The sequence below is a fragment of the Rhea americana genome, unplaced genomic scaffold, assembly GCF_003343005.1.
Source record: "Rhea americana isolate MKP2758 unplaced genomic scaffold, rheAme1 scaffold_19, whole genome shotgun sequence".
NCBI lineage: Eukaryota > Metazoa > Chordata > Aves > Rheiformes > Rheidae > Rhea > Rhea americana.
This window is the reverse complement of record NW_028186038.1, coordinates 6,859,907-6,876,454: the sequence shown is the minus strand read 5'-3', so window position 1 is coordinate 6,876,454 and position 16,548 is coordinate 6,859,907. Positions and strand designations below refer to the sequence as shown.

Below are 16,548 nucleotides of genomic sequence, written 5' to 3'. Positions count from 1 at the left end.
CGCGCCGCCTCACGCCGCGGGCCGAGCCCCGGCCCTGCGCCGCGGCGGCGCCTGCCTTTGCTGCGGCCGCCTGGCTGGACGTCGCCGCCTCGTCCCGCGCGGAGCGGCTCCCATCACGCTCCCGACGTGATGGCAAGTTTCTGGCCTCGTATTGGCTTGAAAACGTAAAATGAAGCTGTGGTCACCGTGTGGGTTTTGTGGGTAAAATAGGCGCAGAAATTAATGCTTGTTAGTGTGGCAACTTCAGCAGACTGAGCGCTGCTTATGTTGTCCAGAAAGGTGTGAAGAAGTTTTAATCTAGAAATCATATGCTGGCTTCAGTATTTTACCTATATTTTTCCCTATGGTTTTTGTTCTGTTTCGTTCCCGCCTGGATGCAGCCCTGTCTAACGTGCTCTAGGTGACCCTGCTTGAGCAGGGGGGTGGACTAGATGATCTCCGGAGGTCCCTGCCAACCTTACCTGTTCTGTGATTCTGCTCTGCCTGCTTTGAGCAAGGAAAGAGGATTTTGGGTGCTCGGGATGGCATGCAGATGGAGAGCCTCAGTAATTCCCGTTATTTACCCGCCGGGACAATACGGGAGAGCTGCTCCGTAGGGATCCTGCTCTCAAGCCAGCAGGACTCAAATCTAACCGGGAGCGCAGTTCCTTAACTTGTAGAGTTAGTTCCCTTATTTATCTACACCCACTGTGGGACCAGAATCCCCTTTCCTTTAAAATACACCATGATGATATTTTTCTCATTCTTTTGTTCTTTTTTATTCAGTTAAAGTGTCATACATTTGTTTCGTATCCCACAATTTTCTCTAAGAGCCAGCCTTCCAGCAGTATTAGAGAAATGCTGGTGCTGTATCAACTGAAGGCACAGGACTTCAGCTGGAGATGAGTGGCCTCTTAAGGAACTTCCAAGATATCTTGGGTTTTGAGGCATGTTCTCCTATAAGAATGCTTTGGAGTCAGTTTCTTACTTTCATGGATCTTGATGTTCTATGTTCAAGCTTTTATACTTCTTATATCCTAAACAATTATTCTTGGAGTATAGCAATAGCTGTGAGAATCTTTAAAATTTCTGCATTAAAATTTCCGGCAACCTGATATTTTAATTTTAGGAGAACACCCAGCCTTTCATTATTTTGGTCCCCAAAGAGCTTAGAACCAAAAGAAAGAAATGTAAACCCCAGATGCCTTCATACATGTTAGCTGCATTTTCCTTCCACAGTCTCCAGAGCAGAGTTTGGGTTTACTTTTAGAATAATATTGCCCTCCTGTGGTCAAACAACAGTAAGTCTGGGAAGTATTGTTGAAGGTCTGTTTACATGTCATTCAAATTTGGTTAATTATTTCACATGCATATATCTCATTTAGTAAAACAAAAATCTTTTCTGTGCTTACTTGCTCTTACAGTTTGTTTACTAAAGCTCACCATTACAGATTTAGCTCACTTCTAGTCCAATACTCTCTTTTATATTCTGATTAGCGTGGCTGACCAGAATGATTAAACACACTTTATTCTGAAATGAATAGAAGATTTGAACACTGGAGTCTAAGAAGGTTCAACAAAACAGACCTTCATTACCTCTGAGGGTCTCAGGAGCAGCCACCCCATTATAGGTTAGCTCAAACCCTAAAATATATTTTCATGTAGTGAAAGATGTTAGAGACGTGCAGAACAGCATTCCTCCTGCGCACTATAAGTTGCAAGATCAAAGCCTGAATTATCTCATGTGGGCCCAAAAGATGACTCATCAATACCATCGTAAGACAATTTACTTCAAAACACCTACAATACTTAGCCAGGTTTGAGAGTTGTATAACACTGTGGGTTGTTGATTTGATATTTTGTCACTCCCTTTTTGTTCTTTCTTCTGCCTTTCTTCCTAATCATTGGAACTTAGTTTGTCAGTTTATACTAAGCTGGAATTTATCTGGCAGGATAATTGGATCTTCTAGCAAAATGTCACATTATGTAGGAATTATGGATAATGCCCCTGCAAAATTAGTTAATAGAAAAGAAGTTTAATTGCTGCTTGAGTAATATCGATCAAATGCAGCGATTCTACCTATGCATTTGTATATAACCGACCACTGTAACCTAACCTGCCCAGTACAAACAGTGCTTGCGCTCGCTCAGATGAATGGACATGCATTTCAGTGAGATGCTGCTGGAAACAACACTGCTCGGGTGAATGCTTTTTTGTTAGACTCTGCTGTGAGTGACAATTTTCTGCGGGTGACCAGGTTTGAAGGCTTGTGTGGAAGACTTGTATCATACAACTTGGCACCTCTTTATGGGCTCTGGAAACTAAGCATGATGCTTTGGGTCATCGAACCCTGTCCTTGCAGTTACAACACTAAATCACAGAAGTATTGGTAGAAGAGACTTCTGGAGGTCGCTAGTTTACTCTTCTGTTCAAGTCAAACAGCATTACTAACTGACTAACACAAGGTCAGGTCGGCCATGGCTTTGTCTAGCCGAGTCCTCAAAACCTGTGAGGATGGAGACCACAACCCCTCTGGGTGGCCTGTTCCGGCGCTGTGCTACCCTCTCAGTAAAGAACTTTTTGCTAATGCCCAAACCGAAAGTTTTGAATTGCAAGTTGTCACTATTGCCCTTTTCTAGATCATCTACCGCTATCAAAACCAATTCACCTCCATTGTCTTTGTAACCACCCTTTTGAGTAGTTGTAGCTGCTATTAGATTGCTCATTAGCCTTCGCTTCGTTGCATTAAAAAAGCCTAGCTCTCTATGGATCATGTGCCCCAATCCCATAATCATCCTGATATAGCCTTCCCCTGGACTCCCCATGGTTACTCAATACCCCTCTTGAACTGTCCACAGTATTGCAGGTATGGCCTCACCAGCACTGAGTACAGGGGAATAACAACTCCTTTGATCTGCTGGCTGCACTCCTTCTAATGTAGCCAAGTCCACAGCATGACTTATTAGCAAGGAGAGCAGACTGATTGCTCATATTCCCTTGACATTCACCCTGCCCTCCTCTCCTTGTCAGCAGGGCTGCTGCTCAGCCAGTCGGTTCCCAGACTGCTTTAATGCATGGGGATCCTCTCCCAGCTGCAAAACTTCTCACTTCTCCTTGCTCCACATCACAAGGTTTCTGTTGGCCCTGTCCTCAAGTTTACCTAATTCTTCTGTAAGGTTGTTCTACCATTAGTGTGTTGGCACTCCCTGCAAATTACTGTCATCCACAAAACTATTGAGGATGCACTCTGCTACTCTCCAGGTCACTAAAGAAGCTGTGGGGAGACACAGATCCTCAGTATCAACTCAGGTCCTCCCTGTTCATTACCAGCTGTCAGCTGGAGACTGAGCCACTGATTTCTACCCTCTGGGCCCAGTGACTGAGCTGTTTTTTAGCCAGTCTAATAATCTGCACTTCTTCAGCTTGCTAATGAGAATAGTGTCACAAACCTCACTGAAGTCAAGGTAGATTACATCTGCCGCTCTCCCCTTGCTCCCGTAGCCAGTCATCTCAGCCTAGAAGGCAGCCGTAATTGTAATCCTGTGACTGATTAATATTCCTGGCTCTTTCTCCTCTTATGTCATTTCCAGCTGAAGAGCTCATAAATTTTTGCTATTAATCCCAAAGAGCATGACCTTGTATTTTGCAGTATTGAATTTCACCTCCTTTCTATTATTCCAGTCCTTAAGGCTGGCAACTTTTCATCTTCTCTAGAATACTATGATCCTTCTCTGTATTTTAAATGACTGTCGACTTTGATTGCAATTTGACTCGGAATAGGGAGCTTGAGAAATTGCAGCATGAAAGGAAGTAGACTTGGCATGGACTTGGCTTCAGGGTAATACTGTTCTGCACTGAACTACAGAAAGATTTTTCTAGTCAAAAATTTTTCTTCTCTACAATGCCCAGCACATGGGAAAATCATTTCTAAAAGGTATATAGGGAGTGAAGGGAGTATGACCTAGAAAAACTAGTAAGATGCATGTGTCAAATACAGTTAATCTTTTTACTAATGATGCTGATCTATATCTATATATAAAATACTGAACAGAACACTTATCTTCCCTATGTTTGGCCTTAGGCTGCATTCCCCATCAAAGGCAAAGAGATCCTGTGGCGCTTTCCTGGTGAGTAAATCAGTCATGAGAGCAATGTATTTCTTTTCCAAGAAACATACAGAAAACAGTGTATTGGAAATTAGGACCCCTGGGTTTCCAGAGCTCAGCATATTCTTTAACAAAGGTGCTTAGACTCCGTCCTTTCTCCCTTGTCTGCCTAGCAAACCTCCTGTGGAGCTCTTTGGTCTAACTGTATCACTTCTGTCTACTACCTTTACCTGTCCCAGTGACTGCTGCAGGAGTGCTGCAGTGAGCAGAGGGGAAAGGGCCTGCCCCCCATCCCTGCACACCTGCTTGTGCGCAGGACTCGGCGTGTCTGAGCAATGAGCAGTCGGTTCATCCCACCTGCAGATATTTCGTCTTTTACAACGTGTGAATGAGACAGTGTTTATGCAAATCCATGTGCAGATTAAAAAAATAATCAAATTCTAAAATTTTCATTTAGAGAGATTAGTCTCGAAAAATCCCCCATCTAATCCTCCTGGAATAGTCACTTGGAACAAACCTTCATCTCCTCATTTTCCTCCTGGGTCATGTGCATCTCCTGGCAAACTCTCTCATAATGCTTTTGGGACCATCTAGGGCAGCAAGTTTGAGTTTGAGCAAGGCTCTCTAGGCAAATTAGATTTGATATATTGAGCGATAGAAGAGATGTGTCGGTAAGTGGGAACATGGGAGCTAAATGCAGTAAAATCTGGACTCTGTTGTACTTCATAGGTAAACTCCCATGGTAATGTATGAAAAATGGAAGAGTTAAGCCTTGGTGAGTCTAGTAGCAATTTAGGCACCAAGAGGCCAGAAGAAAGTCATGTAGCAAGAAAAATGAGTAGCAGGAGACTTGCTATAACTGCTATTTTCCTTCTGTAACAGGGATGTAATCTGTCTTCTACACCATGAGCTCAAATTATGCTTGAACAATTGGGGTTTGATCCAATGCCATCTCCAGTTTTTTCTGGTCCCCTCAGGGATCTGGAGCTCTGTACGCGATGGGCCAGCATCCAATCACTGCCACACAGGGGAAAATCCAGAGAAATCCCAGTGACATTAAGAAGAAACTAACTTAGATCCATAAAGATACCAGCTAAATTAGACCTCCTGGCTCATTAATATTCAACATCCTTGGACCTTGCAGCATGTTTTCCCATGGGGATATGTGATTGGATCAGCCTGCAGCAAGGCCAATTGCCCTGGCTTTAAAAAAAACCACAAGCCTGTGGTACAAACTCTTGAAAAAAGCATCCAACACAGTACTCAGCTGTGCCCAGCAGTGGCACTGGCCCCTGGAAGGGAGTATTTTTCTGACTTTCAAATACCTGCTGTGGAGTGAAGGGCTGGCTCATTTTTCTCATTGCATAGGCGCAGCCAGCTCATTTGTGCACTCTCTTCCTCCACAGTGTGAGTCCAAATTTAGGCTCAGACTGCGCCTCCCTATGTCCATGCCTTTGGTCTCATGCCACCATCCAATTTACCTGGCAGCTTACCATGTTTCTGCCCCTGCTGCTGGATTGTTTCTGTCTTCCTCTGACTTTGGTTCCTTGCTTGCAGAGTTGCTTTAATTAAAAAGTTAATGAAAGATAACACAAGCAAGTTTTTTGCCTGTATTTTGTCACAGTCCAGCTCCTCTCCCTCCCTCTTTCAAAGAGAAGGTGAAAATTAGGAGCTAGGTTTTTGCTGCCTTTTGCTGCGAGAGTTAACAGTGGAAGTTACTGCAGACTTAGGAGGAGCCCTGTGAAGAAAGGCCACTGGCGCTTATAATGGTAATGCATGCAAACGAGTATGTAGATGTAGATTATTCATTAACAAAAGCTGAGGGAGTTTTCATTTAAAGGGGATTAATCTAAAACCCTTGCAATTCCCCCTTGTCTTTTTGGAACAGGCAATTCTCAGCATCATTTTCCTCCTAAGGTTAATGTGAACTTCTGGAAAATTTTCCAAGAAGATGTACCCCAGCCCCAAACTGTCCCAAGCGGGGACAAAGGGGTGACGTAAGATCTGAGCCCCTCTAGTACCTCTGGCAGGAGGCCTCATGTCCATATGGAAGAGGGTTTGTTCAGCTCTCTGCGAGTTCCCCAGGGACCTGGGAAACTAAGATTAGTTGGTGCGCGAGGCGCTGTGAGTCACGTCAACAGCCCCTTCTCCTAGCACAGATTTCTCCCAACCAGCAGTGGGGAGAGGAGAAGGCAGGGATGTGAGGATGTAATTTCCCCATGTGCTAGACAGAGCAGCTAACTCTGGCAATTACATTATTTCTAGACTCACCATCGCTGGCAGTAGTCTGAGAGCTGCCATTTGGATTATTTTTCTTTCCAAGACTGCCTGTGCATGGGTGTGGGGTGATGTTCAGTTCCCTTGATCTTGTTTTTAAAGTCTCAGTGAAATGAATAAGAATTTTATTTTTTAATAACTGCAGTGGATTTCAGAGCCTTGATTTATGGCTGCTCCCTAATGACATTTCGTACCCGGTACCTGAGATTGTATAAATAAATTACATAAAAGTGAATTTGTGACATCATTAGCAGCACCCCCGTTCCAAGGAGAGCCTCTGGTGCGCCTGCTGTGCCTAATCAGAGCTGACAGCGAGCGGAGCTGCACGCTGAGAGCTCCAAAGCTAATGGGTATGTGCCAAATTCAGCTCGCCACTGCATCGGAGCAAAGCTGGAAGAGCTGCCGACCGCGGCGGGGATTACTCGGGATTTACACCTGCGAAGCCGAGATCAGTATCAGGGCTGCTGTGCAGACAGCGCGCCCTAAAGTCTTCAGAAGCAAAGGAAAGACACAGCACCAAACGCTGGATCAGGCCTTGACGGTCCAAGCATAATCTGAGCTCGGGGGGCAGGAAACAGCTTGCCTGCCTGCCATGGCGCTGAACCGCTTTCCAGAGCAAACACGTACACAAGTGCTGGATGAACGAAGCCGGCATTTATTTTTTCAGCTCCCGGAGGAGAGGACTGCGTTTGAGCAACTCGCGCCCGCTGCGTCGCGTCTGGAGGTAGAGACTCCACACGGAGCCGAGCGGAGCCGCCGTCGCAGGTCTGGTTGTGCCCGCCGCCCCTCGCCGTGGCGCTCAGCCAGGAAACGGTCTCACCCGGCCGCAGAGGGGGGCTGTTAAAAGCTTGGGGGCTTCATCTTCTTACGCTTGCCCAGCTCCGTTTCGGCCTTTCTCTCCAGCCTGACCCTGCGTCGCGGCTGAGTTAGACCCGGCGACGCAGGGCAGGACGCCGCTCTGCTTTGTGACCCTTCCCTCCCCCTGCCCCGGCTGCCCGGTGGGCCCCCGAGCTGGCGGGGGGAGGCCCGTCTCCGTCCCCCAGGGGCGTCCGGCTGCACGGGCACCAGCACAGCGCTGTAAGAGGGCTCAACCTCAGAGGTTTAAACTGCTTGGAGCACCGGCTGCCGCAAGGTTTAGGAGGCCAGTAACAAACTGGGAAGGACGCCTTCTCTTTTATTCCCATCTCCCCTTATGCCGGAACAAGTCAGTCTTTCCAAGCACTGTCTAAAGGCAGTTTAGATAGGTGGTGTATCTACCCTGAGTTATGCCTTTAAGATGAATACTTCATTATTTTCTCTTGCAAACCCATGACCCACCATACGGCTTTATCTGCAAGTCCCTTTCTCAATAGATCTCATAGTATGCCCAAGCTTTCCTTGCCTGAGGAGGTGCTTGTATGGAGGCTCCTCTGGAGCCTTTCGGTCTGTCCTTGTCATTGCAGCAAAATAAGGCACAGCTGGACCCAGAGGAGCTGTTGCAAAGTTTGTCTGGCTTAATGATTAACACCTCCTGATGCTGCGGGAGCGTTAGGGCAGAGAGACCTCTGGACTCGTGAGCTCTCCCCGAAGAGGAGGCAGCCGCCGGCCTTGCACCGAAACACATCCTTTTACGGGCGAGAGGATTAGCTGGCAGGTAATTTGGACAGTTCTGTGATTGAGTGTGCTGCTGGGGGCTGCCTCAGCCCCATGGCACCCTGCCTTAATTGCGTGCACAGTAATTGCCAAGAGCCGGAGAGATACAGATCACAAGGATCTTTGGCACCATGAAACCAGCAGTGAACTTGCTGCCAGTTAGTGGAAGGACGGAGAAATGCTGTGCATGGGGGGAGGAATAGAGACACCTAAGCCCTGGCAGGGGCTGCCATCCTCTGCCAGGACAAGCCTCTGACCTTGTGCTGTTGCGATTCTTCTGTCTACACCCGTAGCTATTGCATATAGTACTAATACTTACCAAGGACCAGCTTAAACGGGCTTTCTCAGGCCCAGCTGGGAACTTTGCTGGGCTCCGAAGCCCTATTTGCACTTGAAATGTGATTTTAATGGATAATGAGAGGAATAAAAAATAAAGGGGAACGGAGCGTTATGCTGACATCCTGTTTGGTGTGGAAAGCTTATTATGGGCCTCTTCTGTAGTCCGCACCAGTAAGGGATGGGGCAGCCAGAAAGCCCGCTGTTTCTCCAAATCCTGTGCCTGATCATGCGAAGGACTGGGGTGGCCGGGGGATGAGGTCAGCGTTTGGAGAGCAGGGAAGGGAGTTAATGCAGTGAAAAGCTGTTCCACCCTGACGCCCTGCTCTCTCCAGGATGGAGAGCAGCTCCCACGGTTTGGGAAGGCATCAGATGTTGAGCAAATTGAAATGCTGGGTGGCCAGAGCAGCTACATGCTGGCAGGGCTCCCCTTCCCCAGGGCAGGGTGCTGGGATGGCAGAGCAACCACAAGCTGGCAGGTAATTTGAATGTTGCCCTGTCCTCTGCTCCCTCCTGCTGGGGAAGAGGCCTGAAAAATGCAGCCAAGACGGACCTTACTCTAGCAGAAGAGGGAACCAGAGCACCATGGTTCGTGTTTGTCCCCCTCTCTGCTCTCCCGGTGACAGCCCCTGTCTCTCAGGCTAGTGACAACGCTTGCTTTCCCTTGCAGGTTGGAGCGCGCGGGCTGCTGACGTCGGCCGAGCGCGCAGAGCCCAGCGGCCGAGCCGGGCGCCAGCCCGCGGCGGCATGTCCCTCCGCGAGCACGCGCTGGCCCTCTTCCGCAGCGCCGTGGGCACGGTCCGGCCGGCCCCGATGCTGAGGAGGGCTGTGACGCTCCAGACGGACGGGCGCCCTCGGCTGCTGGTGAAGGGCCGGGCCTTTCCGGTGAAGGGGAACCTGTACCTGGTGGGCTTTGGCAAAGCTGTGCTGGGCATGGCTGCGGCGGCGGAAGAGATCCTGGGCGAGCACCTTGCGCGGGGCATCGTCAGCGTGCCGCTGGGCATCCAGAAGAGTCTGCAGCGAGCTGGAATGCAGTAAGGAGCCTGTGCCTGGGGGGTTTGCATGTCCCAGTGGCACCAGGGGGTGCAGCCCACCTCTAGGGCTGGGTGTACCATGCCCCCAGCCCAGGGGGGAGACCCTCAGCAAAGTCCCCCTCCACCTTTGGCCACGCGCCGTGACCACTCCAAGCTCGCTTCCCGACTGGGTGAGCGTGGAGCCACCTGGGTGGGTGCTGGTGTCAGGGGCACGGCGGCCTCTCTGCACCCTGCAGGGACATGCTGCTGAGGCCGCGCAGCAGGATCGAGGTCATCGAAGGCGCGAAGAACAACCTGCCCGACCAAGAAGCTCTGCAGGCAGCTGGCGCCATCCGGGAGCTGGCCGAGGGCCTGACCGCCGACGACCTGCTCCTTGTGCTCATCTCAGGTAGCGAGGGCATCCTAGCAGCAGGCTCCAGCTGGGGGACCCTGCTGCTGCGGCAGCCCCTTGGCCCCCTCCGGCCATCCCTCTCTCCCCTCAGATTTTCCCCTTTCCTCCCGTGTGCAGGAGAGCTGAAATCGGAGCCAGCAAAGCAGGTTAGGTCAGTGGGCCGAGCAGCGGTGCGAATGGGGTAGAGCCATTCCCGGGTGGCACTGGGCCACCACGAGCCACCGCAGCAGCCACGTGGCCTCCCAGTGCTGGGGAGAAGCCAAGCTGAACATGCTGGGTGAGCGGCGGCTCCGGCCTCGTGGCCGCAGGGAAAAGCAAGCAGGGGCTGCGAGCAGCTCTGCAGGAGCACCTCGGTCTCCTCTGCTCCGCGAGGCTCCCTCTGGCTCCTCTGCGGATGCCAGAGCCTCATCTGAGCCAGAGGCAGCAGTGCAGTTACGCACACGCTCGGGCAGCTGACATCTGGCTGTGCTTGCTGGGATTCCCTGGAGTTTCCCGCTGTCCTTTGGCTCCCAAGATTTTCTGGGAGCCTGCAGGCTCACAGCCACGGCCCGACCGCTCCTCGGCTGCAGCTCCCCGCACACGCACACTCCCGTGCGGCGGCCAGGCCCCAACTGCCCCCCCTCTCAGCTGTATTCCTCACTATTGATTGAAACACAGGCCTTTGCTTTTTTTTTTTTTTTTTTCCTTGCTCATCATGTTTTATTGATGCTGATTTGCCTCAAACCTCTGAGCAGCCTTTGCCCTTTTATGGTAGGTTTCAGCTGTACTTTTGTATGCCTTCACCCTCTGCTCAGATCTCGCTCCTAATCCATATTTTCCATCCATTTTACTTTTCTAACCTTTCTCTTGCCTCCTTTTCTGCTTTCCAATGCCTGATTGTACCAGTCCCCCGGACAGGGTTCCCTGTGATGAGGCCATTGCCCCAGCATCTGGGGACACTCTGTCCGCTGTGCTCCTCTCTCCCCCGCTCTTTCCTCCTGGCCCTCACTGAGCGCAGCTCGGCGGGTCCCTGTCTCGCCACGGGGCGTTCCTCTACGTGTTCCTCTATGTGTTCCTCTACGCTGCCCTGACCGAACAGAGCCAGCAAAGCAGGCAGCGGCGCCATCTGCTCGAGCTGACTGCTGCGTGAGTCACGGAGCCCGTGGTCCCTGCTCACCCAGCCCAGCAGCCCTTGAAAAGCAGCCTGGCGGCACGTCAGCAGCCTCACGTGGTGGATGCAGTAACTCCTGACCTTCTGCCTCGCTCTCGGTGGTCCCCACAACTGCTGGCATCGCAGGCAGGCAGGACCCCGGGCTGGTCAGGTTTTAACTGGCTGCAGATGGTATGGGGCAGCGGCGATTCAGACCTGTTGGTGGAGAAGTCATTTTGCAGATGTTAAGGCAGTTCCCTGACACGTCTGCATTTCCCTTCACAGATGGCTGTTCAAAGAGGCACGGGCACCCCTGCTGAGGGGTCAGCCGGCCCCAGAGAGCCCAGGTTTCCTCCTGCCCTACTGCAAAGTGCGCTCAGGCCCTGCTCTCTCTTCTGCTTCCTAGGAGGTGGCTCAGCCCTGCTGCCTGCTCCTACCCCTCCGGTCCTCCTTGAGGAGAAGGAGAAGCTCACGAAGATGCTGGCTTCCAGAGGAGCTGCCATACAGGAGCTGAACACTGTCCGCAAGGCCCTGTCCTTGCTGAAGGGTGGAGGGCTGGCCCGGCTCGCGTATCCCGCACAGGTAGTGGGGGGAAACCCGCGCTCGCCCAGAGCTCACCGAGCCGCTCTCCAAATAGCACTTTCATTGGCTGACTCAGCTCTACTTGCAGGGGTTTTTCATCATTGGGTGAATAATCTTTGCATTTAGTTTTGGGAATTTGTTTCTTAAACGATGGGTTGTGGCCTCCCCAGAGGGGACTGCAAAGGTTTGAAGCATCTTGTTCAAAGCCAGAGGAGTTGCACAAAAGGGAGAAAGAGGGTTTACCTGCACTTGCAAAAGTTTCAGCAAGGCTGACCCCAGAAGAGAAAACTGGCCAGTTGTTTTTACCCCCGGCTTCACAAGCGCTGTGCCATGCTGGGTGTCTGGGGCGTAGCATGGTTAGCAATGCTACACTGGGGCTCTTCTGGGGAGAGAGGTTTGGCTTTTTCATCATTCTCTTGTCATTTTGTAGAAGTAAGACAGATTTCACGGAGGTTTACAGAATTTGAGCCAGATGTAACCTCTCCAGATGCCCAAAGAATGTATAAAAGAGCAGAAGTGCCAACAGTCAGTGCTAGCTACTGGAGCTGCTATCCAAAATGAACAGGCACCAGTACTCCTGCAGCACTGGCCGAAAGACCCCAAATCACAAGAGGAAAAAGGTGGCGGAGGGGGAATTCAGACGTGGCGAGCGTCCCCAGACCCCAACCCTGACCTAGGAGCAGCTGGTGCATTGCTGCACTTCCGCAGCGCTTGCAGGGCCGGGCCCGACCCCTTGTCTCACCTGGGGGCATCTGCAGCATATGCTATCGCTGGTGTGCAGGTTGAACCTGCACTAGATTAGCAGCCTGGCAAGTGCTGTGGCACCAGTTACGTTTTCCAGTTTGATGGTCCAGCATCAAATGATGTTTTGTTTCTGCAGGCCCGAGACGCGCAGGACCTTAAAACAGAAGTGGGCCAAATTCTGCCCTTGTTGACACCTGCTTTGCAGGTTTAACTCCGAGCAGCACTTATGCCCGTGCTCTTGCATGGGCGCCTGTCTCTGCCTCCCACATTAATCCACAGCACTTCTCTTGGTAGGTGGTGAGCCTCATCCTTTCTGATGTGATTGGTGACCCCCTGGACATTATAGCAAGCGGGCCCACCGCAGCCAGCTCCCACAGCGTCCAAGACTGCCTTCAAATACTGGAGAAATACAAGCTGCTGACCAGCCTGCCTAAGTCGGTGGAAACAGTACTGTCCAGCTCTCCTGCAAACACTGCTGCTCCAGAAGATTATTCCCATGTCTTCAACGTTATAATTGGGTCAAACACTCTGGCTTTAGATGAGGCCAAATGCCAGGCAGAAGGCCTGGGCTACGTGACTCTGGTTCTGAGCGCAGCAATCTGTGGGGAAGTCAGCCACGTGTCCGCACTCTACTGTCAGCTGATCCAGCTGGTCTGCCTGGCCTTCGCCGGCCTTGGAGACGGGCCTCTGAGCAACAAGGTGAGGGTGAAGCTCCTTCAGCTGGCAGCGGAGCTGAAGATCCCTGGTTTGAACCCTGCCGAGACTCTGCAGGCCCTGAAAGGATTAGGGTCTGACAGACCGGTTTGCATCCTGGCTGGCGGAGAAACCACAGTCCGGCTTCAAGGAAGCGGGAAGGGAGGGAGGAACCAGGAGCTGGCTCTGCGAGTGGGGCTGGAGCTGCACAGAGCAGGGGCCACCGAGGCCGGCAGCCCCCTGGGCAGCTGCGAGATCATCTTCTTCAGCGGGGGGACAGACGGGCAGGACGGGCCGACGGCGGCGGCGGGGGCCTTCTCCGGCCCAGAGCTGGTGGACGAGGCACGCCGGGAGGGTCTCGATGCAGAGGTGTTCCTCAGCAATAACGACTCCTACACATTCTTCAGCCAGGTCCAGCATGGACATCACCTTCTGGTGACAGGCTTAACAGGAACCAACGTGATGGACATCCAGGCTATTTTAATTAGAGCCAAGGAGAGAGCGTGAGAGCTCCCTCCGCAGATATCCAGGACCAGGGGCAAATGAGGATATTAACACTGGAGACAAATGTAAACTGCTTAAATTAGGGCTAGCTGTTGAGGGCGCTAATAACTTTGACAGGACTCCACTAATTAGACACACGAGAGGCTGTCCACAGCAAAAGCATCAGGAACAAACACTTTTCACTGGGATCAAAGAAAGGTAAGCAGAGCACCACATTAGGGACACGAGGGCCATGCTAACACCTCTCTGCTAAGAGCCACCACTGCTGTGACAGCTTCTGCTCAGGCTAAAGGGCACAAGAAAAGCAAGGCCATGGCAGCAGCTGCATCTCCAGCGACCCCAGCTCAAGAGCAGCTCATGTGGGGGCTTCTGCAGGCTCACAGAGGTGCGTTACGGTGACCAGAGGACATCATGGGCCACGCACAGCCCCCGAGCCTGGCGTGGTGCAGCCCCAGCAGCGCGCTGCAGAGCACTTTAGCCGAGAGCAGCAGCGTGTGATCTCAGGTGCACGACGCAAATGCCAGAGGGCAGCGCATCCTCCCCGTGCGGCGTGAAGAAGGGGGTGATTCAGGCGCAACGGTGCACAGAGCCGGCTGAACGGGAGCCCTCCTCCTCCGCTCTGCAGCCTCCTCGTCTCCGCAGGGACGTTTTCCCAGCTGCTCCTTCTTGGGAGAGCCTCTGTGCCAGCAGCGCATATGCGACGGGCATTCATGGTATTGTTTTCCAACTAGTCAGAAGACAAGCGTGCATCCAGCCTGAGCCACTGACCCTTCCTCCGCACCGAGGCAGAAGTCGCTGTCGCTCTGATTAGCTCAGCTACTCCTGCACAACAAAGGCAAGGGAATGGTCCCGCTCAGCTCCCCGACCCGCGCTGCCGTGCTGCTCAGAGGGCAAGGCTGCAGGAGCTTGCTTTGTCACGGAGCCGCTCCCCCGGCATACGGCACTGCAGCGACTGCCGTTTCGTCACCTACTGCAGTGCTAGATGTGGGAGAGCAAAGCTGAGCCAGGTTTCCCAGGACGCGCAGCCCACGGCGGGGCTGCGTTACGGAAGGGCTATGCCTGTAGCAACATGCACAGCAACAGTTTTGGCTAGATATTCAAAGGACTTGGGCTCAGCAGCCAGTGTGACCCAACACATTCAAGTCTGTTTGAAAATCTGCCTGTGTATCACAGAGCCTAAGTGGGAACAGAGCTCTTTTGAAAAATCCAGCCCTAATTTAACAGGACACGCTAGACTCAGACTGTTTCCAGACAGACAGAACTCCTTCATGTGACTGATCTAATCCCGTGACACAAATACAGCATCCTGCCAACGCCGTGAGTAGCGGTGTCGCTGAGCAGTTGTGCTGCGCGCAGCTCCAGGATGGGTTGGAGGTGGGTTTCTGAGGAGGATGCAACACCTTCTGCTTTGGTTTTTAAGCCAGCATCTAACAAATAGGGCTGGCAGCAGGACTGCCACGGGGGCCACCTCCTTCCTCTGGGTACGGGCACCAGGCTGGCTGCTGGACTGAGCAGAGCACAGCCCGAGCCACCAGCAGCCTCTGCCCCCAGCCGAGGCGTTTCAAAACCTCAAAACCTAAAAACATCCCTGCTTGTCATTTGTTCTCAGAGTGAACGGCTTCTGTAACGTGCCTAGACTTGCTCATGCTGGCAAACTGCATTGAGACCTGCCAGAAGCGACCTGCCAAGTGTCACAAAAACTCGCTGTGCCGCTGCAGCGGCAGGTGATGATGGTGCAGAAGAAGCTGCCTCGTGTCGCGTGTTTTCTCTGGACGTCGCCAGCAGGTTGTAGAGCATTTGGCTTTTGCCACATGCACGGCGCGCCAGTGCTGTGGGGGCACAGATGCGTGTGCTAACACAGGGGAAGGAATCCAGGAGACAGCCAAAATGTCTGGTCGGGGGCCAGAATGACTGGCTAAACCTGGCCACATCGTGTTGTCCAGGCTTCCTGGCTAATTCTGCTCCCGTGACAATCCGGAGTGGCTCTGGCTTTGCGCCGAGTTGACTGGCCAAAGGGGAGGTGGCGGTCCTTGGCGACTGTAGGCGTCCGGCCACAGCCACCGTGCTGCTGCCCTCTCCCATCTCCCGGTTCGGGGTGGGAACGCTGCACTGGGAGGCGAGAGCCCAGGGCCTGACTCCCTGGGGAAACAGGCCAGGAGCAGCATCGCCAGCACCGCCGGAGCTGCTGTCTGCACCCTCCTCGGCTGCCCTCACACCCCGCCGCTGCGCCCGCAGCCTTGCAAAGCTGCCGAGTGCCGTGTTAGTCCTTGGGGCCAGCGCTGGCGCCGTGTCGCAGTCACGTTCAGAAGACCTTGGGCGAGCGTTTGCTGGCTCCTCGGGGGAAATGCCTGCGCTGTTAATACTCGTGTATCCTGAGCAGTGTCCTTGCTTTCTAAACAGTGGCTTTTCACTAATGATTAAAAGGAGCTTGTGTTGTGGGGAGAGGAGGCTGATGAAAGGCCCGTTGAAAGGATGGAGCTGTTTGAAGCGCGTTTCACATCTACGTTCGCTTGGCCTCCGTGCGTGGTTTTGTTCTTGGCCCTTCTTTTCTAACGAGGAGGTAACAGGAGAGGGGGGGTGTTGGCCAAGGACACCCGGGTTACCAGAATACTTTTCCTCTTCTGATGCTTCTATCGGGATAGATCCAAGCTTCGTCTCTGCCTAATTGCTTTGATGAACCACGTGCGCCTTCCACCGAGGGAGGAAAGGTGCTCCTGCAGGAGGCAGCTCTGAGGAGGGCGCGCAGCCCCGCAAACACGGCACCGGTTATTCCTCCGGGTGAGGCTCAGCTCACGGCATGTTACGGCTCCAGGCTCGGCCAGCGCCTCCCGCTTGCACTCCGGACAGCTGGAGACCCCCGGCATCAGCCAGCGCAAGCCCGGGCTGCTCCGATGGCGTTTTGCGAGGATTTCTTTGCGCCCAAACGTCACTTACCTGCCGCGGACCGATTCGCCCCGGCTCGTTGCAGCCTGTCAGGAGCGACTCGAACGCGCGGGGACGTCCCCGCTCCGCCCGAAAAGCGAAGGCGAAGCCCTCTGCGCGGCAGCGCGCCTCGGGGCGGCAGGGAGCGTGGTGGCGCGCGGGACGGGGCGCCCGGGCCGCAGGGCGCCCGCAGCCAGCGGGGCGCTGTCGGGCCCGCT

At 52.8% G+C, this 16,548-nt stretch overlaps 1 protein-coding gene across 3 annotated transcripts; it reads left to right on the top strand.

Moving 5' to 3' along the window:
* The first annotated feature begins 4,065 nt into the window (after positions 1-4,065).
* On the top strand, positions 4,066-16,502 carry GLYCTK (glycerate kinase). Of its 3 annotated transcripts, none has more exons than XM_085302491.1 (6): positions 4,066-4,107; positions 7,031-7,996; positions 9,002-9,365; positions 9,602-9,753; positions 11,292-11,467; positions 12,506-16,502. In XM_085302491.1, exons 3-6 carry the CDS (start codon positions 9,079-9,081, stop codon positions 13,409-13,411), a joined length of 1,521 nt encoding a protein of 506 aa, XP_085158617.1. In that variant the 5' UTR covers positions 4,066-4,107; positions 7,031-7,996; positions 9,002-9,078; the 3' UTR covers positions 13,412-16,502. The 3 variants fall into 3 exon arrangements, with proteins under 3 accessions (XP_085158617.1, XP_085158615.1, XP_085158618.1); XM_085302492.1 differs by lacking the exon at positions 4,066-4,107 and having other exon boundaries at positions 7,106-7,128; positions 7,806-7,996; XM_085302489.1 differs by lacking the exon at positions 4,066-4,107 and having other exon boundaries at positions 6,537-7,996.
* The last annotated feature ends 46 nt before the right edge of the window (positions 16,503-16,548 follow it).